Source organism: Heterodontus francisci, chromosome 30 (genome assembly GCF_036365525.1).
Source record: "Heterodontus francisci isolate sHetFra1 chromosome 30, sHetFra1.hap1, whole genome shotgun sequence".
In the NCBI taxonomy this organism is placed as follows: domain Eukaryota; kingdom Metazoa; phylum Chordata; class Chondrichthyes; order Heterodontiformes; family Heterodontidae; genus Heterodontus; species Heterodontus francisci.
In genome coordinates this window covers 12422166-12445878 of record NC_090400.1, presented here as the reverse complement: position 1 = coordinate 12445878, position 23713 = coordinate 12422166, and the positions used below count along the sequence as shown (strand labels likewise).

Sequence of the window (23713 nt, the reverse complement as noted above, 5' to 3'; positions counted from 1 at the left end):
AATGTTTGTTTTGTGGTGGCTTTTATTTTTGCATTGTGGCCAAGAGGATGCTGTGATTGTCAGTTACAGAGGGAATGTATGATGTGAGACTGTTGTTGAATGGGGAATTGGGATTGCATTCACTGATACCCCATCGGATAAGTCGGCCCAACAAGAAAGGGAGTGTGTTGGTTGCCTCCTCCCTTCCTCCTCTACCTCCTTCTCAGCTAGTCGTTGTATCCCTGGTGGCAAAGGCTATGCCCTCATGATGGCGAGGTTGTGCAGAATGTAGCAGATCACGACCAATCCAAACACGCACTCTGCCGAATATTGAAGGGCTCTTCCATAGCAATCCAGGCAGCAAAACCATTGTTTAAGCACCCCAATAGTCATGGTTTTTATTATATGCATGCTGCCCATGTGTGCCTGGGTTATGCACCAAAACCATGAGCCATGTGGTCAGCCAATAGCCTTTGTCACTCAGTAGCCACCCTCTGGTTTGTCATAGTGGTTCAAATGCAGATGGTACAGTGGACTGCCGCAGAATGAAGGCATCATGACTGCTGCCATGATACCGGACATTAATCGCCATGATATGCTACGTATGGTTGCACACCAGCTGCACATTGAGGTAGTGGAATCCCTCTCAGTTGCAATATATTTCAGAATTGATATGTGGTGCTCGCAAATTGATGTACGTTCAGTCAATGGTACCCTGCACCTGGCATCTTGTGAAGCCATGTGCTCGCTCCACCTGCTTTTCTCTGGCGAGAGAGAATGAAATGTATTCAGTTCTCTTTGAATACAGAACCTCAGTGACCTCCCTTATGAATCAGCAGATGCCAATGGATGTTGCAAATGTCACATGCGCCAGCCAGGAAGAAGCCAGATGCATAAAGTTTATAGTCACGGTCACCTTCATAGCTCCTGGCATTGCTGACCTCGGCATGCTCTAAGGCTGCAGTTATGACTTCAGTCGATGGCAGATTTCAGTGAGGTCCTCTTTAGGGAAGTGGAGATGTCTGACAGCCTGCTCCTCGCTAAGGTTCAGGTAGGAGAATTACTCCCTGAACACTCTGGTTGGAGAAGGCTTCCTGCTGAGGGCACTTTTCCTCCTCCTCCTCCCTCATCCAGCAGTTTGTCCTGCTGTGTGTCACCTCTGCTCATCCTTCCTGTCATATGAGCATCCAAGGGGAATGCAAATTACTACGTCTATGTCTGGCAGCAAGTGGTTTCTTAGGAACCCTTGAAGTCAGGACAAAATCCTTCAGCATGTGCCACATCATTCCCCGTAGGCTTCAGCAACTTTAAAGACCTCGAGAAACCACCAAACACTTCTACAATTGCAGCAAGAGCCTGTAGAAATCACTGTGCAACTAACCTGAAAGTAGTTGGTGATCTCTTTAAATAGAACTGGTGGGGTGACGGGAGGACAGGGCCTTCCTGCTGCTGAACAGCAGCGCTGGCGTCAAATCAGTGGTACACACTGATTGACGTCACAATCTGCCTAAGTTGCACACTTCTGGTGCAGGCGCTATGTGCCCATGCTAACACCCTCACCAAAATGGCATCAGACACAACTAGCACCAGAAGTGAGCATGCCTGCTGCAGACACCATTTTGGAGGCAAAATGGTACCCATAGTTCTGAAAAACTGGGCAGTATGGAGCCAAATTTCGCAGCTATGGTATTTATTCAGCTTCTATGTAAAGGTGTTAATGATCTTGGTTGTGAATTTGGAATTTAACGCTCCCTTTCTAAATTTTCATAGCATTCTTGACCAATCAGGAACATTATCAGGGTTCGTCCGCAATAAGGTGAGAATTAGTGTCTGGAGAATATGGTTCTTGGTCAGAATCTGTAATGTTTTGATAGTAAGCTGCCCATCCCAATGTTCAGAATGCTAACTAAATGCTCCTAAGTACATAGCTCAGTAATTCAATTCGAGGCATAAGGCTAGATTTTGCAATTGATGAAATTTCAATGGTAATAGTAACCCATAATGCTGATGGGAAAATATATGTCCTACTCTATAGCAAATAGTTTCAATTAATTTACTGATTTGTAGAAATGTTAGAATGGCTACAAAGGATTAACATAAAATACTGTATGTATTGAACCAGGGGATCAGTCAATTGTTCGACTATGATGGCAGTGACTGAACTGTAAAGTGTTGCTTGCACTGATACATAAGTCAGGCCCTAGATTCATAGGTTTTAAAAAATATACATCGATGTGTGAATTAATTACTGGAATATACAGTACTTCTATTTACCGCTACAAAAATCAATATAATCACCCTCTACTCCTCTGCCAGCAATGCAATTCCTTCAGATTTACTTCCACCCTTAGTTACGCTGTACAAGCAAACTTCAAGGAGACTTTTGATATCTTCATGTTACAGTGCTTTCTTTATATAAAAGAGTGCTCCTCTCACAAGACATGCCAAGCACCACCTGAGGAGCTGGCTTCCAAGGCTCCTCTAAGGGCAACAGTGTCCTTGACAGAATACCTGTAAGCAGTGGTACCCAGCATGTTGGTGCCTGGTGCCACAAGCTACAGACATTTTAATCCAAGTCAGCAATGTGATTTTCCCATGATGGGCTGTAGGGAACTTCCCTAGTCATCAGGAAAAATCTGTAACAAGAAGACTAAAGTTGTGATTGTGACTTTTACAAAACTATATCTTGTCCATATACAATTATTTTCTTATTGCAGCTCCTGTGAGATTTGCCTCACAACATAATTTAGTATCCACAGCACATAAAATGGGACCATTAAAGTTGTAAACACCTCAGTAACTGTTCCTAGTGTACTCTGTTTGTATTTACAGTTGTAACAGTTTTCAAACTAGAATAATGCTATCTAATAAGTGGAAAGCTTCTAACATAGGAACAGGACTCAGCTCCTTGAGCCTGTTCCACCATTCAATTGCATCATGGCTGATCTATTTTTCAACTCCATTTACCTGCCTTGGATCTGTAACCCTCAATACCCTTGCCTAACAAAAATCTATGAATCTTCATCATGAAATTTTCATTTGATTTCTGGCCTCAACAGCTTTTTGGGGGACAGAGTTCCAGATTTCCACTTTGTCGGAATAAGTGTTTCCTGACATCACCTTTAAATGTTCTAAGTCTAATTTTAAAGTTATGCCCCCTTGTTCTGGAGTCCTCTACCAGAGGGGGAGTTCTAGCCTATAAAATCATGTAAATATCTTAAACACTTCAATTATAATACCTCTTAATCATCTAATTCGAGGGAATACAAGCTTAGTCCATGCAACCTGTCCTCATAATTTAACCCTTTCAGCCCTGGTATTATTCTCCTGAATTAATGCTACACATCTTCCAAGGCCAATATATATTTTATGAGGTGTGGTGCCCAGCACTGAATTCAGTACTCTAGGTGATGTCTAACCAGAGTTTTATAGGACTGTAGAATTAATGTGTATTTTATGAATTAATATCCAGTATTGGTGGGTTGTCATTATTGTTCCTGAATCTAATTCCCACTTTAGTTCCAAAACACAAATAGCTTGGATTATATTATGTATGGGAAATTGTCCTCTGTACAATTCTAACCTCTCCCCCCCACTATGATTGCCAGATTATAGCACCCCTATCAATAGATAATTCTGTCTTAATACTGCAACGAGTGCGGTACAAACAGCAGTTGTGCTGGCAAAGAACCGTTGGTACACTGCCTGTTAGCACTACCTTGGAACAGGGGAAGGAGGCATAGCTTCTCAGCTGCACTGAGAGAGATCTGGTTTAAAGCTTCTCACCTGTGTATCAAATGGCTAGGCCATTCTAGAGCAAAATCAGGAAGTAATTTTCTTACAGAAAGGATAGTAGAAATTTGGAATGCTCTCATTCAAACGGCTGTGGATGCTAGGACAATTGGAGCTGATAGATTTTTGTTATGTAAGGGTATCAAAGGGTATGGAGCAAAGGCAGGAAGGTGGGGCGGGAGGTGCAGATCAGTCATTTGAATGGTGGAACAGATCTGAGGGGCTGAAATGGTCTACTGCTGTTCCCATGATGTTACTAAACATTGCATTGGGTGAGGTCAGAGGTGGAGCTTCTCCCCTGTGTATCAAACACATGTTTTGTGTTACTTTTCAGTGTTTCAGACTGATTCCGAGTCCGTTTCTTCCAATAGAGAACAGTGAAAGGTGAACTTTTGAAATTAAACAGTAGCTCATCAACTGCCAGCACTTTTCAAAGGGTTATAAAGTGACTATGCTTGGTCTACATTTATATACTGTCTCTGTCTTGAAACAAAGTAAGACCATGTTATAGTGATTCTCTCACTTACACAGGCACCTTCACACTGCCTGTTGCTCACTCGTGTGCTGAGAATATTGGCCTAATGCTGATGCAAAAGTGAAGCATAGAGGCAACATTGCACTGCATCTGTCCAAACTAAGTAGGACTTTCTTGTGGAACTGTGCATCCCACTGCTTCTCTCACACCATGCTCCAGATGATAAGTGCAACTATCTCACCAGAAAGGTGGGTAATATTGATAGAACTTGAACTCAAAATGAAAGGCAAAAAACAGCATAAAAACATTTAGGAAAAAAAACTGCTCAAGTAAATGGGATGGGGGAACCTTTTCCAGATAGTGATAGGATTGTGATGGTTTGTAGCATGATTCGCAAAAGGCTGAATGCAAATCCAGTCCCTACATGTACTTAACTCCTGTGTGCAGATTAAAGCCTTGTTCATGTGAGTTTCCAAACTGACCAATTTATATTCTTCATCAGATTAGATTATTGTGTTTGTATTAATGTACATTTTTTTTTATTCATTCATGGGATGTGGGCGTCGTTGGCCAGGCCAGCATTTATTGCTCATTCCTAATTGCCTAACTGAGTGGCTTGCTAGGCCATTTCAGAGGGCATGTAAGAGTCAACCACATTGCTGTGGGTCTGGAGTCACATGTAGGCCAGACCAGGTAAGGACAGCAGATTTCCTTCCCTAAAGGACATTAGTGAACCAGATGGGTTTTTACAACAATCGACAATGGTTTCATGGCCATCATTGGACTAGTTTTAATTCCAAATTTATTAATTGAATTCAAATTCCACCTTCTGCTGTGGTGGGATTTGAACCGATGTCCCCAGAGCAATACCCTGGGTCTCTGGGTTACTAGTCCAGTGACAATACCACTACGCCATATTTGTTGGAAGTTTTCAGCCAATGTCAGTAGAACTGCAGAAACAAAGAATAAAACACAGCAAAGCTGACTATCAATGAATTCAACATACCGCTTTCTTTGTTTGTTCCTGTCTTTGCGTTTGCTTTTAGGGGTTGTAGACCTACAAACAAGACAAATTAATACAAATTAGGAAAAAAAGATAGATTTTCCCAGGAATGCTTTAGACCACAGACATGCTTCTGATTCCAGTCCACAAATCATTCAACAGATGAATTTCTTCTTGTAAGGTGTACATTTTTAGATTAACTCTTGTGCTCATCATGATGAAGAATGCTATTTTTGAACAATGGAATAATTTGCCACAATTTGCTCTAAACACCTGCACCAAATATTTCCAGCTCAGGGGGTATCAATCCCATGGGCCAAATACTGGGTTAAACTCTCCCTATTGTTTCCCAACAATGCAACTTTACTGCATCCATGAGCACCTAGTACAGTATACACATGAACTTTCAATTTCCAATATTATTTAGCCTTGTATGGGACACTGGCAATAAAGAGGCAAAATAGACCATTTCATGCCTGGTGTCTATACAAACTAGGAACTGAATTGAGACCACTCAAACTAATAGCTCTTAGGAATTCTGTTGCCATCACAGATAGGAAACTTTCATCCCAATAGGCTGGCTTGGATTGAAATCCAAATCCTAGGAACAATAGGACATTGTACTAAGCTGCACCACCCACTCGCCTTTCATATTATTACCTCTTTCAGTAAAGCAGACACTGTAGATGAGAACAGAACAGGTACCGTAGTAATGGGAATCGGCCATTCAGTGCCTTGAGTCTACTCTGCCAGTCAATTAGATTATGGTTGATCTGTACCTCAACTCCATTGACTTGCCTTTGCTCCATATCCTTTGTAATCCTTACCTAACAAAAATCAATTAATCTCAATCTTGAAAATTTCAATAGTCCCTGCATCTAGAGCCTTTTGAGGGGGAAGAGTTCCAGATTTCCACTGTCCTCTATGTGAAAACTGAGTGTGTCGCCATCCAAGTGCGTGCGCAAATTTGCCAGCTTGCCAGGATCAACTCGCCGGGGGGGGGGGGGAGGGGGGAGAGAGCAGGGGAAAAGAGGGGGTACAGTCAGCTGCCTGAGATGTCGCTGATAGTGACGTTTCAGTCAATGACACTGCATATGTGTATGTATAGGTATTGCGCCATCTAGTGGTTGTGTTGTCAACAAACACGCCCATGTGAAAAAGTGCTTTCTGATTTCACTCCTCAATGCCCCAGCTCTAATTTTAAGATTATACTTCCTTGTTCTGGAATAACTGTAAAGAGTTTTTCTGTCTCTTTATCATTTTAAAGACATTAATTAGCTGACCGTTCAACTTTTTAAAATCAAGAGAATGCAAACCAAGTTTTTGTGACCTGTCCTCATAATTTAATTGTTATGGTATCATTCTTGTGAATCTGTGCTGCACGCCTCTCTAACAAAAATTGACATTTGGTGCCCAAAACTGAATGTAGTACTCCAGACCGGGGTCTAAGCAAAGCTGTGTACATCTGAAGCATTACTTCCTCACTTTTATATTCAAACCCCCTTGAGATAAAGGCCAACATTCCATTTGTTTTGTTTTATCACTTTTTGTATCTGTGCACTGACTTTCAGTGATTTGTGTAATTAGGAATCAATACCATTGCTCCTCCACAATTCCTAATCTATCACCATTAAAAAAATATTCTGATTTGTCTTCTTTGGATCGAAAGGGGATTACCTCATATTTCCCCATGCTGAACTCTATCTGCCACAGTTTTGCCAACTCATGTAATCTGTCTATGTCACCTTTAATTTCTGAGCCCAATCTACACAAATTACTGTGCCTCCTAACTTAGTGTCATCTGCAAACTTGGAGATACAACTCTATTCCTTTACCTCGAGTCTCTGTCTCCTACCTTGCAACCAGTTATCAATCCATGCTATAAATTTACCTCCAATTCCATGTGCTGTCCCGTTTGCTAATAATTTCTTGTGCTGGACTTTATCAAATGCCTTCTAGAAGTCGGTATAGACAACATACATGACTACTCCCCATCCACCAAGCTAGTGACCTCCTCAAAAAATTCAACTAGATTAGTCAGATTTGACCTACCCTTCATAAATCCAAGCTGACTCAATTTGATCAGCTCATAATTATCCATCATTTAATATTTTTTGCAATGAGATATGTTTGAACTATCACTCTTCAATGTTAGCAAAAATATTCTACTTTTAAGCAGTTTATGCTACTAAATTAGATGCCTAAATTGCAGATAGAAATGGGAAATATCTGATGAATGATCAAACAAGAAAAAGCCTCCATTAGTGCCTTTCACATACTCAGAATGTCCTAACACACTTCACAACAAAGACATCGCTTTTGAAGTGTTACGTAGGCAAAGCAACAGCCAATTTTTAAAATTTGTCCTTGGTTTGTGGGTGAAGCAGGCAAGGCAGTATTTATTGCTGATCCTTAGTCACATGGAGGGCATTAAAGGCCACTCATGTATTGTGGAATTGCAGTCATATGCCAGACTAGGTAGGGCAGGCAGGTTCCCTTCCTTGAACGACACTGCTGAATCAGATGGGTTTTAAAAACCACACAACAGTTCCAATATCATTTTGACAAATGATCAGATTTTATTCATTTCAGTTTCATAACCCAACCTTTAGGCTGCTGGTCCAGTATCTTAACCACTTGCTGTACCTTGTTTAATTTGGAGACAGAAAGAACCGAGCACTGAAACAAATGACCAGTTAATCTGTTTTTCGTGGCGTTGACTGAGGGATAAATTAATGTCTGAAAAAAAGCCAAATATTCTAATTGAAGTGCATTTGAGAACATAGTGTTACTACCAGGTGAGAAAGTTGTCTAGAGGTTCCTCTCAGCCTTCACCTGGTCTTACCATAACAGGGTTTAATTTTAAACACACCGTGTTTTTAGCTCCCCCTTGGTGAATCCTTGTTCACCACTTTCCAATTATAAGGCAAAGAAACCAGCACTAACAGGTTTTCTTAGGTTTAAAGAAGAAAAGTTGAAATTTAGTGAACTTGAACTTAAACTCTAATTTGGCTGACGCCTATGTATACATGATGCACCCACACTAACATGCATATGCGATACACACATGCAAAGAGCAGAAGAAAAATAAAGTAGAAAAGTTTGAGGCAATATCTGAAGAATTTTTGTTACAGTCCTTCGAGCTCACTGTAGGGTCCTTGATTGTAAGTAGATCTTGCTTTTCGTTGGGGCCCAGTATTCTTCTTAAACCTTGTTCGCTATAGGAGACTTTTATCTCTTGGGGTTCAATGTGTCTTCAGTGGATTCAGAGGCTTGTGAGAAAGAGATGGGAGTAGACAGGAGAGATCCTCTCAGTCCAGGACCAAACAGTCTTTCTGAGTTCAAACTCTCTGTGGCCAATTCCAAGGAAAACCCTGGAACAACCAGTTAGTCATGTGACCAATTGGTCTAGCCTGTCCTGGCCCTGGTGGATTGTATCCTTCTTAGCAGGCCCTGGAATGCACTTCCTCATCTTCGATGTCTGTTAGTTTGTAAATGTTTTTTCCAGCCCTGGCTGATCTGTTTAACAAGTCATTTCCTTGCTCCAACAACAGTTAAAAATCAATGTTCATGACAACATTAATGTGGCTCAGTCTTGGCATGTGGGGGCCTAGCATGACACCTCCACACCCAGCGGAATGAAATGCGCTTTGACTAGCTTCAGTCGCAGACATGTTAGTATTCAAGCACACACAACTACAAGAAAACCTGTATTGAAATCTTGCTCTTTTATGATTGGTAACAATTTGGCTTCCCACTTCCAATTTCTCTCATTTGAATGTGAGTAAAATCCAGGACGGTAGCACCAAAATTTTGTTACGACCAGGTAAAAATCAATGTTCATGACAAAATTAATGTGCCTCATTCTTGGCAGGTGGGGGCCATGCATGACAATAGGCACTGAAATTACATTGTGGAACATCAGTGTTTGAGTTTCTTCTGTTTAGTGTTTTAGTACAGGTATTAACCTAGTTACTTTAAATAAATCAGCATCTCTTCTAAAATGAGAGAGGAACTTCAGATGAATACCTTGTGTTTATTCAGTCGTACCCCATGGTGGAATTTGCGGACCACTATGTGATACAAATATTAATATGTGCATTACTAAATAATGCTGATTAATTGAGTTCAAGGCAATAAAAGTCCAACATAAATCTATATTTTGTGCCAGTTTCCATTACTATTGTACAGTATATCTCTATGATACAAAAACAGCGCTTATTTAGCATGTGGACAATATAAGAAGCATCCCATGGTATTTCACAAGTTGATGTAATGAAAACGGCAGTCAGGCCAGGAAGAGGGAGATTAAGTTGGACGCAGACTAGGTTGAAGGGACAGTTTTTGAGGTTTTCAGAAGGTGGAATGAGAAGGAGAAGCAGTCAGAGAAGTTCAGGGAGGGCCTTCCAAAGAGTAGAACCGAAGGCTGTGCCAGGTATGTTGGGAGAGTGGGGAGTTACTGGTTGGGGGCTGCACCGAAGTTCAGAGTCAGCAGATGGGACCTCTTTGTCCAAATATTTGGTCTCCTGCCCCAATATTTTCTCTGAAGCTCCATGTCAAATTCTGTCTGATTTCGCTCCGGTGAAATGCTTTGGGACATTTACTACGTTAAAGGGATTATATAAATACAAGTTTTTGTTATAGGATTTTAAAACACAAGCTTAGCATCACCTATCCAGAAATTCTTGATTAATCTCATCTATTCTCTTAGTCCATTCAACCTTGTTAGTATTCTGCACTGAGTTTTAGCCTCAACTTTAGGAAACTTACAGATCAATAAGAAAACTTTAAGACTGACGTCAGAAAGCATTGAAATTCTAACTTTCTGTTTATTGTAATATCAAACTTCAATACATTTCATCCCCTTTCCTATTGTATTATAACTGATTTAAGTCTCAATTCCAGAAGCAATGACACAGATGAAGAAGGGCATTGCAGTGCTGAGCTCTTTCAACACTTTATGGCTGAAAATACAACCACACAATTTGTGGAGTAAGCCTAAATTGCTTCCTCCCTGTGTTGGTTTTCAATAGGAGTGGAGAAAATCACTCACATGCAACAGACATTTAACCAATCCCAGCACGTAACAAGTATTATATACTCAGATGTAATACTATAATCCTTTTTGGCTTTGGATCAGAAATTTAGTTATTGAGTGAAAATTTCCAGACTGTAAAGTCAGTCTTTTAAAACAAAGAACAAAAGAACAAAGAAAATTACAGCACAGGAACAGGCCCTTCGGCCCTCCAAGCCTGCGCCGATCCAGATCCTCTATCTAAACACGTCGCCTATTTTCTAAGGGTCTGTATCTCTTTGCTTCCTGCCCATTCATGTATCTGTCTAGATACATCTTAAAAGACGCTATCGTGACCGCGTCTACCACCTCCGCTGGCAACGCGTTCCAGGCACCCACCACCCTCTGCGTAAAGAACTTTCCACGCATATCCCCCTTAAACATTTCCCCTCTCACTTTGAACTCATGACCCCTAGTAATTGAATCCCCCACTCTGGGAAAAAGCTTCTTGCTATCCACCCTGTCTATACCTCTCAAGATTTTGTACACCTCAATCAGGTCCCCCCCTCAACCTCCGTCTTTCTAATGAAAATAATCCTAATCTACTCAACCTCTCTTCATAGCTAGCGCCCTCCATACCAGGCAACATCCTGGTGAACCTCCTCTGCACCCTCTCCAAAGCATCTACATCCTTTTGGTAATGTGGCGACCAGAACTGCACGCAGTATTCCAAATGTGGCCAAAACAAAGTCTTATACAACTGTAACATGACCTGCCAACCCATGTACTCAATACCCCGTCCGATGAAAGAAAGCATGCCGTATGCCTTCTTGACCACTCTATTGACCTGCGTTGCCACCTTCAGGGAACAATGGACCTGAACACCCAAATCTCTCTGTACATCAATTTTCCCCAGGACTTTTCCATTTACTGTATAGTTCACTCTTGAATTGGATCTTCCAAAATGCATCACCTCGCATTTGCCCTGATTGAACTCCATCTGCCATTTCTCTGCCCAACTCTCCAATCTATCTATATTCTGCTGTATTCTCTGACAGTCCCCTTCACTATCTGCTACTCCACCAATCTTAGTGTCGTCTGCAAACTTGCTAATCAGACCACCTATACTTTCCTCCAAATCATTTATGTATATCACAAACAACAGTGGTCCCAGCACGGATCCCTGTGGAACACCACTGGTCACACGTCTCCATTTTGAGAAACTCCCTTCCACTGCTACTCTCTGTCTCCTGTTGTCCAGCCAGTTCTTTATCCATCTAGCTAGTACACCCTGGACCCCATGCGACTTCACTTTCTCCATCAGCCTACCATGGGGAACCTTATCAAACGCCTTACTGAAGTCCATGTATATGACATCTACAGCCCTTCCCTCATCAATCAACTTTGTCACTTCCTCAAAGAATTCTATTAAGTTGGTAAGACATGACCTTCCCTGCACAAAACCATGTTGCCTATCACTGATAAGCCCATTTTCTTCCAAATGGGAATAGATCCTATCCCTCAGTATCTTCTCCAGCAGCTTCCCTACCACTGACGTCAGGCTCACCGGTCTATAATTACCTGGATTTTCCCTGTTACCCTTCTTAAACAAGGGGACAACATTAGCAATTCTCCAGTCCTCCGGGACCTCACCCGTGTTTAAGGATGCTGCAAAGATATCTGTTAAGGCCCCAGCTATTTCCTCTCTCGCTTCCCTCAGTAACCTGGGATAGATCCCATCCGGACCTGGGGACGTCCACCTTAATGTCTTTTAGAATACCCAACACTTCCTCCCTCCTTATGCCGACTTGACCTAGAGTAATCAAACATCTGTCCCTAACCTCAACATCTGTCAACAGATGTCCACTTTTTCCTCCACTTAATTTTTGTGTCTCTAATATGGAGACATTGGTTATTAAGGTTTCAATGAACTTCAGCAGCAATGAAAACCTCAGACCTTGTCCATCATCCCGCCAGCCCAGTGTGTGATTTTGGACTTAGGGAAAGGTAGCAACTTTTGGGATACCCAAATGTGGTGTCCATCTCTCCCTGAAGATTAAAGTATAATCCTCAAGAGCTGAGTGGTTGTATGATCATTAGTGGTAGGTAGTGAACAGACCTTTTCAACAGTATCAAATGATTTTCTATGCTTACCTATGCCTCCTCTTTTTTCTGGATCCTGAATCAGACCTGTACAGGATGAGAAGTGAGTAAATATGGGTTTTACTTGATGCAGTCTCTAGCACAACGCACTATGACCACTCGAAGAACCATCTTCAATAGAAACCTACAGGTTACCATATATCAAGGTTATTTAAATAAGTGATTCATTTCAAAGTGAACAAAGCTTAGGCATTTTCCTTGTAAAACAGTTCTTGAAAATAAGAATGCATTATTGTCATGAGCACTAGGATCTGTGATCCAGAAACACAATATAATTTTCTCTTGTATGGATATTTAATAGGAGTAATGGTGAAAAGCATTTCCTATGGGGTTTCAGTAGAATATCATAAGGCCATCAGACAGCACCCGAACCCCAGCTTTAAGATTTTGGGTTTCACTTGCTAAATCTGTTTTGCAACAGCTAGGCAGAGTTACATTGGATTAAAAGTTTCTCAGTTACCCACATTCAAAGTGTCTTTATTAATTTCCAGTCACTTTGTAGTACAGACTTGTGTATTGCTGAAAATAGAGACATGCTGTCAAAGCTTTTTGTCTTGCACTCATCAGGACAGACACAAGAATGCCAAAGCTCAAAGGGAGCAACAATTTATACTGCATGAGAAAAGGGTGCTGATTGGTTGGCAACTCGACTCTGATTGGTCAAGGCGTTGCCATGGAGAATGCACCAGGGAACAACTGTCCTCATGCTTTTGTTTAATTCAAAAAAGGCACAATGCCTAGACATGTTCCTTTTATCTGCAGAGGACAGGTCCCTGCGTATGAATATGTGTAGCTTCTAGCAAGCATACGTGAGCCACATTGCGAGCCCAACTGATTATCCTAGAACACTCGGGATTGTTCAGCAAGTGCTGTCCAATCGTGGAATCAGATCTCACGTTATACATTGTGTTCTGAATTTTGCAAGTGCGGGCTAGTCAGTGCTCTGCCTATTGCGAACAGCCAAAGGGAGGTGTTGTTTGATACGATCCGTCAGTCATTGGGATGTACGACCTGCATACCTGGCATCACACCAGCACTGAAATTCATATAACACATTACTCATTTGTGTGGTGGGCCTAAAGTTGCCACTTTTGGACCTGAAAAGTGCCCAGTCTACTTCAAAATGCCCTGGAAGGGCAAGGTATCTCAAAAATTTGAGCAACAGGTGAAGCTAGACATTTCACACTGCTCCTGTGCAGTAGCAACACGAGACATATTTTTCATTAATAGGATGCTGCCGTCAAGCCAAAAAGATGTTCTGCCTACCACACTTGCTGAACAATCCTGAGTGTGCTAAGAATGACACTAACAACCAATTTAAGATTATTAGTCGGGCTCGCGATGTGGCTCACTTACGCTTGCTAGTAGTTACATATATTCATACGCAGGGACCTGTCATCTGTAGGCAAAAGGAACATGTCCAGGCTTTGTGCCTTTTTTGAATTAAACAAAAACATGAGGACAATAGTTCCCTGGTGCATTCTCCTTAGCAACGCCATGACCAATCAGAATCGACTTGCCAACCAACCAGCATCCTTTTCTCATGCAACATAAATTGTTGCTTCCTTTGAAATTTGGCATTTTTGTGTCTGTATTAATTAATCTGCATTGCAATTCAAAGAGACAATCTGGTAAAGGATTCTGAAGGATCTAAATTTATTCAGATTAAGGAATAATCATGCCAAGGCTTAATTCTGGACTGTACAAGTGACACACAAAATGTTGGTTCTCTTATGCAGAGTTTATCTTCAGAAGCCATGGTCTAGTGAGAGACTGCAATTGGGTTTTTAACATTGGGCTCCCTCAGAGATGAAGCCATAAGTGGCACACATCATTCTGGAGGCCATTATATCACAGAATGTTGTAATGTGGTACCAGTAGAGTGAATAATATTGTGTTATAATACACTGTTAACAAGATCAGAAACCAATTCCACAGAGCAGAAAAGAAAGCAAAAATTTAAAACTTTCAGATTCTCTAGCCACCTCATTGTTCAATACAAAGAGTGCAGCATCCCTTAAAAACTTCCTCCAACCAGGAACGTGGGGACGTTTCCCACATCTTGCATCATTGATCTCTGGGAGAGCTGAGTATATTGAGTTGAATTGTGCTATTTTTTCCATTCCATCTCTTTCTCCTCCTTCTGAAGATGGAATGGTTATCAAGAGCCTGGATCAAGAATTCATGAACTTACTTAACAGTGGCAAATGAGTGTTAGTAACTGAAACTCTCAGTCTGTGCGGGTAATTTTAAACACCAAATTGGGTGGGCTTATATGGGTGGGTAGCTAAAATGTTAAAGACCTGAAACAGGAACTTCAGCTACCTCAAACCCGCCTACTTTTGGTTTCAATGGAGGTGGAACAATGGGCGGGCAACCAATCTGCTCAGGAGGTCATTCATTAAAACCTTTTAAGGAGGCTGCGTTCCTTCACTTTAACAGGATTTCTACTTTTAAACCATGCTGGCTGGGTTTCCCAGGTCTTGGAAAACCCAACACATAATAAGAGGTGAGAAGGGCTGCATCTATCAGGTAGCTGCCTTTACAGCACTGCTTGTGGGTCAAGCAAAGGAGGAGTGCTTCCTCCCAACCCAACAAGCTCTCTTGTACCACCATCTCTTCGATCTCCCCACCCCCCACCGGTCCCCATCACCGAATGTCCCCACCTCATGATCACCAATACCCTCATTACCAGACCTCCCAATCCCTCCAACCCCACCCAGCTCTGCCCCGATCTCCGATCCCACTCTAATCTCTCTCCGACCAACCCCCTCTCCCACCCCCAGCCCTGATTTCTACCCCCAACAACCACTAAAAGTAGCAGCTCCTGGGCAATGGCTTTTTCTGGAGTGTTCCCCAACTGATAGGTAGCCAAGCCTTTCCATCAGGCTGGCTTCTGGGTGGGAAATCTGTTCAAAACTAAAACATGCACTGGAGTTTATGGTGTTCAGGGAAGCCAGGACTTTCTGACCATAATTCCATCCTCACTCCGAAACTCTGTCTTAGTGAATACTGGGATCTTTGGGTTCAGAGTCAGGTAGTCCAAGTTGGTCATGCGGCCAGGGTCCAATTGATATACTACTGATACAAGAAGAATCCAAGGTGCTTAAACCAGACAATGAAAATTATAAAAATGTCAGTTCCCTCATTAGGTGTCAACTGCATAATCTGTAAATGACAAACCAAAATTACAAAGAATGCCAATAACAGCTGGAGATAGAATCCTAGGTTACCTGATTGACAGTATTTTAATATCGGTATTGACCCATTAATTTTAAACAGCGTAAGGCAAACATTAAAATAATGTTGCTCATACAGGGCCTCTGGATGGCATGAGGTTTATGGGTTGAATGACCTTTACCTGCTCCACATTTTACAACATTCCTAATATTTTTGGGTGTTGATATCAACCTGGAATTGGGTTGGTGGAATTACTCAGTCTGACAATTGACATTAGAAGCTGGGGAAATAGATTTTCCTCCAGTCAATATCGCTAGCAAAAGAAGTCAGTTTGAGCATAAAGTGGGGAATCTCACTACCCATTTTTGCTGACCAGCTAAGTAAATTTTAAAAAGCAATATTTATTAGAGCATGCCATCAAGCACTTTGCAAGCATATTCTGTTCATTTGCACTGCTGTGCTCTGTAACACTTTCCAGACAATACTATTAGCAATCGCTGTTCAAATATTCTTTAAAGAATGTTAAACAAACATAGATCTTTGTGACAGCTTTTTTTAAGGGGCCTTAACAGAAAGACTTACTCATTGAAAAGAACCAGGCACAGAGATCCATTTTTATGACAATGTTTTTGCATTTAAAAAGCAATACAGTGCTGATCTATTCATTTAATTAAGTATTTTATATAATAATATAGTGTCACGGTTGGCAGAGATAAAGAATATTAGCACACATGTAAGGCTGTGGTTGTCTTTCAGTAGGTGCAGTGTGATGTTTACAACCAGTGAGAGTCCTGTTATACTGCCTGACTGCAAATCACACCCTAACTGCAAAGAGAAATATGGCACATGTGAGCTCACACACACTGACAGCGTTCTGGTGCTGTTGGCAACATACTCATTTTTCTTTTTGAGAGTGTCCGTTTCTCAAAATATTAAGGGCTTTGCAGTAAATTTGTAAAGTGCGCAGGAGGGCCTACAAACTGACTGGACTTCAAAGCACATTGCAGATATACTGCACATTGTGCCAAGTCCAAGTGGTGTGAGGCAGTCTGTCTGAAGGCTCTTAGACAGCTACATTCCTGAGTCAGATCAGAACTTAACTCTAAAGTTAGGGACCAAAAGCAAAAAATGCTGGAAATACTCAGCAGGTACTCTAAACTTATGGTACTACGTTCCTGGTGAAATGCAGTAGAAAAAAGTAGTAGATTAACCCAGGAGTGGCAGTAGAGCTGTGTCCTGGCCCATCAAGCTGGGCAGGAATGATTGTCCTGATCCCTCACTTTTTTCAGTGGGAAAAATATTAAAATGATTGCTTAGAAACAGAGTGAACTGCACTCAAAACTGGTATTACACTCTTAAAGCAAGATAGCTCCTTTTAGCCACATCATTCAGACAATGTGCTGCAGACAAAGTGTTTATGGGTGAGATCATGATAATTTCTGCATGTGCAGCCTGCAGGTTATCTGCCTGAGTCATTCTCCATTAGAAGCGCTACTGCTAATAGGACCTGATATCACCACACAAGAAGAAAACAACTCCACCTGTCTCTCTTGTGTTTCTTCCCACTCTTCTTTTTTCTCTCTTTCCGTGGCGATGAGGAACTTTCGCAGCTGTGAGAGAAGTAACACATTTACAATATAATGATAACTTCCACCTGAAAACACTTAAACTTACAGTTAATGCAGGAAATATCAAACATGAAAACAACTTGCTGGCACTGTAATTTTATTGGAAACAGTGGAAAATGAATTGGCAGTTCTCAAACACTTAAGACTTCTGATGCACTGGGTGCATCTTCAGGGGCATTTTTTCAGATCTGAATTTAATTTGTCGCTCTCCCAAGGACTGAACCAAATTAGATTCTAGTTGTAGCTTCCCACAGTGGCGCAGTGGTTAGCACAGCAGCCTCACAGCTCCAGGGACCCGGGTTCGATTCCGGGTACTGCCTGTGTGGAGTTTGCAAGTTCTCCCTGTGTCTGTGTGGGTTTTCTCCGGGTGCTCCGGTTTCCTCCCACAAGCCAAAAGACTTGCAGGTAGATAGGTAAATTGGCCATTATAAATTGTCACTAGTATAGGTAGGTGGTAGGGAAATATAGGGACAGGTGGGGATGTTTGGTAGGAATATGGGGTTAGTGTAGGATTAGTATAAATGGGTGGTTGATGTTCGGCACAGACTCGGTGGGCCGAAGGGCCTGTTTCAGTGCTGTATCTCTAATCTAATCTAATTAAATGGACCAGTCTGGAGAAATGGTAATGGAACTTACAAAAGATCATAACTTTAAAATTAGAGCCGGTCAGGGGCAATGTCATAGAGAGTCATAAAGCACTGAAACAAGCCCTTCGGCCCACTGAGTCTGTGTGACCATCGGCCACCCATTTATATTAATCCCATATTCCCTACCACATCCCCAATTCCCCTACCACTACCTACACTAGGGGCAATTTACAATGGCCACTTTACCTATCAGCTTGCAAGTCTTTGGCTGTGGGAGAAAACCAGAGCACCTGGCGGAAACCCACATGGTCACAGGATGAACGTGCAAACTCCACACAGGCATTACCCAGAACTGAATCTGGGTTACTGGAGCTGTGAGGCTGCAGTGCTAACCACTGCACCACCCCATCAACAATCATTTCTTCACTCTTTCCCTCAAAGCACCATTGAGGCTGGGAGTCAGTTGAAAATTTCAAAAGTGAGATTGACAGATTTTTGTTAGGCAAGGTTATTAAGGGTTACTAAACCAAGACAGATAAATGGAGTTAAGATACAAGAACAAACAACAAGGAACAAAGAACAGTACAGCACAGGAACAGGCCATTTGGCCCTCTAAGTCTGCGCCGATCTTGATGCCTGCCTAAACTAAAACCTTCTGCACTTCCGGGGACCGTATCCCTCTATTCCCATCCTATTCATGTATTTGTCAAGATGCCTCTTAAACATCATTATCGTACCTGCTTCCACCATCTCCCCCGGCAGCAAGTTCCAGGCACTCACCACCCTCTGTGTAAAGAACTTGCCTCGCACATCCCCTCTAGCCTTTGCCCCTCTCACCTTGAACCTATGTCCCCTAGTAACTGACTCTTCCACCCTGGGAAAAAGCTTCTGACTATCCACTCTGTCCATGCTGCTCATACCTTTGTAAACCTCGATCATGTCGCCCCTCCATCTCCGTCGTTCCAGTGAAAACAGTCCAAGTTTATCCAACCTTTCCTCATAGCTAATGCCCTCCAGACCAGGCAACATCCTGGTAAATCTCTTCTGTACCCTCTCCAAAGCCTCCACGTCCTACTGGTAGTGTGGTGACCAGAATTGCACGCAATATTCTAAGTGTGGCCTAACTAAAGTTCTGTACAGCTGCTGCATGACTTGCCAATTTTTATACTCTATGCCCCGACCAATGAAGGCAAGCATGCCGAATGCTGCCTTGACTACCTTATCCACCTGTGTTGCCACTTTCAGTGACCTGTGGACCTGTACGCCCAGATCTCTCTGCCTGTCAATACTCCTAAGGGTTCTGCCATTTACTGTATACTTCCCATCTGCATTAGATCTTCCAAAATGCATTACCTCACATTTGTCCAGATTAAACTCCATCTGCAATTTCTCCGCCCAAGTCTCTGACCGATCTATATCCTGCTGTATCCTCTGACAATCCTCATCACTATCCGCAACTCCACTAACCTTTGTGTCGTCCGCAAACTTACTAATCAGACCAGCTACATTTTCCTCCAAATCATTTATATATACTACAAACAGCAAAGGTCCCAGCACTGATCCCTGCGGAACACCACTAGTCACATCCCTCCATTCAGAAAAGCACCCTTCCACTGCTACCCTCTGTCTTCTATGACAGAGCCAGCTCTGTATCTATCTTGCCAGCTCACCTCTGATCCCGTGTGACTTCACCTTTTGTACCAGTCTGCCATGAGGGACCTTGTCAAAGGCTTTACTGAAGTCCATATAGATAACATCCACTGCCCGTACTTCATCAATCATCTTTGTCACTTCCTCAAAAAACTCAATCAAATTAGTAAGACATGACCTCCCCTTCACAAAACCATGCTGCCTCTCGCTAATAAGTTTGTTTGTTTCCAAATGGGAGTATATCCTGTCCCGAAGAATCCTCTCTAATAATTTCCCTACCACTGATGTAAGGCTCACCGGCCTATAATTTCCTGGATTATCCTTGCTACCCTTCTTAAACAAAGGAACAACATTGGCTATTCTCCAGTCCTCTGGGACCTCACCTGTAGCCAATGAGGATGCAAAGAATTCTGTCAAGGCCCCAGCAATTTCTTCCCTTGCCTCCCTTAGTATTCTGGGGTAGATCCCATCAGGCCCTGGGGACTTATCTACCTTAATGCTTTGCAAGACACCCAACACCTCCTCCTTTTTGATAATGAGATGACTGACACTATCTACACTCCCTTCCCTAGGCTCATCATCCACCAAGTCCTTCTCTTTGGTGAATACTGATGCAAAGTACTCATTTTGTACCTCGCCCATTTCCTCTGGCTCTACACATAGATTCCCATCTCTGTCCTTGAGCGGGCCAACCCTTTCCCTAGTTACCCTCTTGCTCTTTATATCTGTATAATAAGCCTAGGGATTATCCTTAATCCTGTTTGCCAATGACTTTTCATGACCCCTTTTAGCCCTCCTGACTCCTTGCTTAAGTTCCTTTCTACTGCCTTTATATTCCTCAAGGGATTCGTCTGTTCCTAGCCTTCCAGCCCTTACGAATGCTTCCTTTTTCTTTTTGACTAGGCTCACAATATCCCGCGTTATCCAAGGTTCCCGAAACTTGCCAAACTTGTCTTTCTTCCTCACAGGAACATGCTGGTCCTGGATTCTAATCAACTGACATTTGAAAGACTCCCACATGTCAGATGTTGATTTACCCTTAAACAGCCGCCCCCAATCTAAATTCTTCAGTTCCTGCCTAATATTGTTATAATTAGCCTTCCCCCAATTTAGCACCTTCACCCGAGGACTACTCTTATCCTTATCCACAAGTACCTTAAAACTTATGGAATTATGGACACTGTTCCCGAAATGCTCCCATGACAAGCCATGATCTAAACAAATGGCAGAACAAGCTCGAGGGGCTGAATGGTCTACTACTCCTGTTCCTGTGTTCTTAAATAACTAAAGATGACAGACATACAAACCACTTTGACTTTTAAATAGCATTTAGTGTGCAAGTTCTCAGAGCAGCTCGAGGTCCCTTATTGATTATGTTTGGTGAGCAAGGTCCTCAGCCATAAAGGTTTCCAGCTCTGGTCCTTGGTGTGTACTGAGTTAGTTGATCTCATTCTAGGGAATGCTACAATTAGTCTCTGCATCCCTGGGATAGGAAAGGGAAACAAATACTTTCCCGGGTTTCCTGCTACTGCAGGGGAAATTCTGGGGGGAATTTTCCCAGCCCCTTGGAGATGGGTTTTGGAGGCCGGGGAGGGGGGCGGGGGGGAGGAAAATTGTAAAAGGAAATGGGCTGGGCCAGCTCCCTGATGCGTTCCAGCCTCCGGTTGCTTTCCCCAGGGGCGGGCTGCAGGCGCAGGTAGTTCACCTTGCCCCACACTTGAGGAGTGGTGACCCTCAAGCTATACATTACCAACTGACTCTCTCTAATGGAAAGAGATGCCTATGATCCTTTGGGGCTCTGGCTAGGACAAGAAAAACCTTAAAATTAGAACCAGGCCATTCACAGGTGAAATCAGGAAACACTTCTTCTCACAAAGAGTCATGGAAATGAGAACTTTGTCCCCCAAACACCTTTTGAGGCTAGGCCATATAAGTACTGTGGCTACAAGAGCAGATCAGAGGCTGGGACTTCTGTGGTGGGTAATGCACCTCCTGACTCCCCAACGCCTGCCCACCATCTACAAGGTACAAGTCAGGAAAGTGATGGAATACTCTCCATTTGCCTGGATGGGTGCAGCTCCAACACTCGTGAAGCTTGACACCATCAGGACAAAGACTGGCATTCCATCTACCATCTTCAACATTCATTCCCTCCACCACTGATGCACAGTGGCAGCAGTGTGTACCATCTACAAGATGCACTGCAGCAATGCGCCAAAGCTGCTCAGGCAGCACCTTCCAAACCCGTGACCTCTAACACATAGAAGGACAAGGGCAGCAAATGCATGGGAACATCACCATCTGCAAGTTCCCCTCCAAGTCATACACCATCCTGACTTGGAACTATATCGCCGTTCCTTCACTGTCACTGGGTCAAAATCCTGGAACTCCCTTCCTTACAGCACTGTGGGTGCACCTACACCACCTGGACTGCAGCGGTTCAAGAAGGCAGCTCACCACCAGTTTCTCAAGGGCAATTAGGGATGGGTAATAAAGGCTGGCCTAGCCAGCGACGCCCACATCCCGTGAAAGAATTAAAAAAAGTTGAAAATTTCAAAACTGACAATTGATAGATTTTAGTTAGGTAGGGGTATTAGGGATATGGAACAACGGCAGGTAAACCGGTTAAAATATGACAAACCATGATCTAATTGAATCATGGAACTGATTCGAGGGACTGTATGGCCTGCTCCTAATCCTATGCACTGCTGCTCCAGAGAAACTGGCAATTACACAATCCAGGTTTTCAACTTTGGGATATAATGTAGAAAAATGATAGTCAAAAAATGTGCTAGCTTTTACATGTACAGTTGCCTCTCTCTTGTTCCAGCTACTGTGGAATCACTATGAATGGGGTTGTGACTCCTCTGATGGACCAGGTTGTCAATGCAGTGAACAGCTGAGTTACACAGGGCAGGTTTGATCCTTCATCTGTGCTGAGTTAGCTTATCATAATGAGGATGCGGTAAGGTTACTACAATTACCCTCTGGAGTCCTGGGTAAGAGATGGGAAAACTGGGCAAAGTTCCACTTGTAGGATGGAATTTTATGCTCTCCCCCGCAGCGGGTTCGGAGGCAGGGAGACCATAAAATCGGGTGGGATGGTGGCAAGGGGCGGACGGGGTGGGGGGGGTCTCTGCCACCATCCTACCGCCATCGAAATTTAGTCTGGGGCGGGAAGGTCTATAAACAGCCTTCCCAACCTGCCGCCAATTGAGGCCCTTAACTGGGCAATTAAACCCTAATTAAAGGAGCTCTTCCCATCGCAGCCGCAATTACCCATGCGTGGGTGGCCCTGTCACCGCAGGGGAAGCACGGCATGAAGAACAATGCAGGCTGCTTCCCAGCTGCAGGGGTGGCGGGGGTCCCTCGATCACAGGCCCGCTGAGGGTCAACCCCCTTCCCTTGCAGCCTCCCCCCTGCCACAACCCCACCCCGTGAGACCCCTCCCGCCCTGACCTAGTTTGAGCCTGGTTCCAGCGCCGCTCCTCGGTGTCTGGTGGCTGCAGCTACAGCAAAAGCCACTGCCTCTGTGGTGGCACTGCAGCTGCCGGTCTCTGATTGGCCGGCAGCTCTGCAAGGCTGGGACTTCTGGCGGTGGGATCCTAAATTGTACAGAAAGCCCACTGCTGTCCAGTTAAGTGCCTGATTGGCACTAAATTCAGTGGGCCTTTCTTACAAGAGCTGACACGAGGATCGCGGCGTTGGTTGCCCCCGACATCATGAACCCCCTGACGCCAGCACAAAGTTCCACCCGTGGTGACTATCTAAAAGTCACTGCGAGAAATATACGCATGGGCATGGCATGAGGACAGGATTAGGCTTGGGTGTGAATGGTCCCGCGGTCAAATATCCTTCTGATACATATGGTCAAGACATACACATGAAGAATGGCTATTTAGGTGAGGCACCAGAAAGCCTGAGGGGCTTTAACCCAGAAAGCAGTAAATGCTTTCATGAAATGGGGAGGGAAAAATTGGCAAAAAAGGAAAAAAAAAATTCTGACACAATCTTTAGATCAGTTTCTTGAAACAACAGTGGCTGCATTAATTGCTGAGAACATTGCTAAAATGGTTATGTTTCCATACAATTAAATGTAAGATTCATGACACACTGTGGGGTGACATCAAGCATTGGGACCTCCTTAAGTGTATTTGCTCCACAGAATAGGGAATGTTTTGCCTGTCTCAGATCAAAATTTTTCTTGATTTTTGCATAAAAATGGGAAACGCTACATTGCAG

The 23713-nt window shown here is 43.1% G+C and overlaps 1 protein-coding gene across 3 annotated transcripts in view; it reads right to left on the bottom strand.

Moving 5' to 3' along the window:
• LOC137346577 (serine/arginine repetitive matrix protein 3-like) overlaps positions 1-23713 on the bottom strand; it is a 372584-nt gene that overhangs the window by 61477 nt on the left and 287394 nt on the right. For all 3 annotated transcript variants that reach the window (XR_010968731.1, XR_010968732.1, XM_068010094.1), the window contains exons 4-6: positions 17148-17216; positions 12418-12453; positions 5253-5303 (exon numbers count right to left, since the gene is read on the bottom strand). Coding sequence is in view for 1 of the 3 variants with exons in the window: in XM_068010094.1 (XP_067866195.1) it covers positions 5253-5303; positions 12418-12453; positions 17148-17216 (156 nt within the window). In the remaining 2 variants the exon portion in view is untranslated. The remainder of the gene's footprint in view (positions 1-5252; positions 5304-12417; positions 12454-17147; positions 17217-23713) is intronic.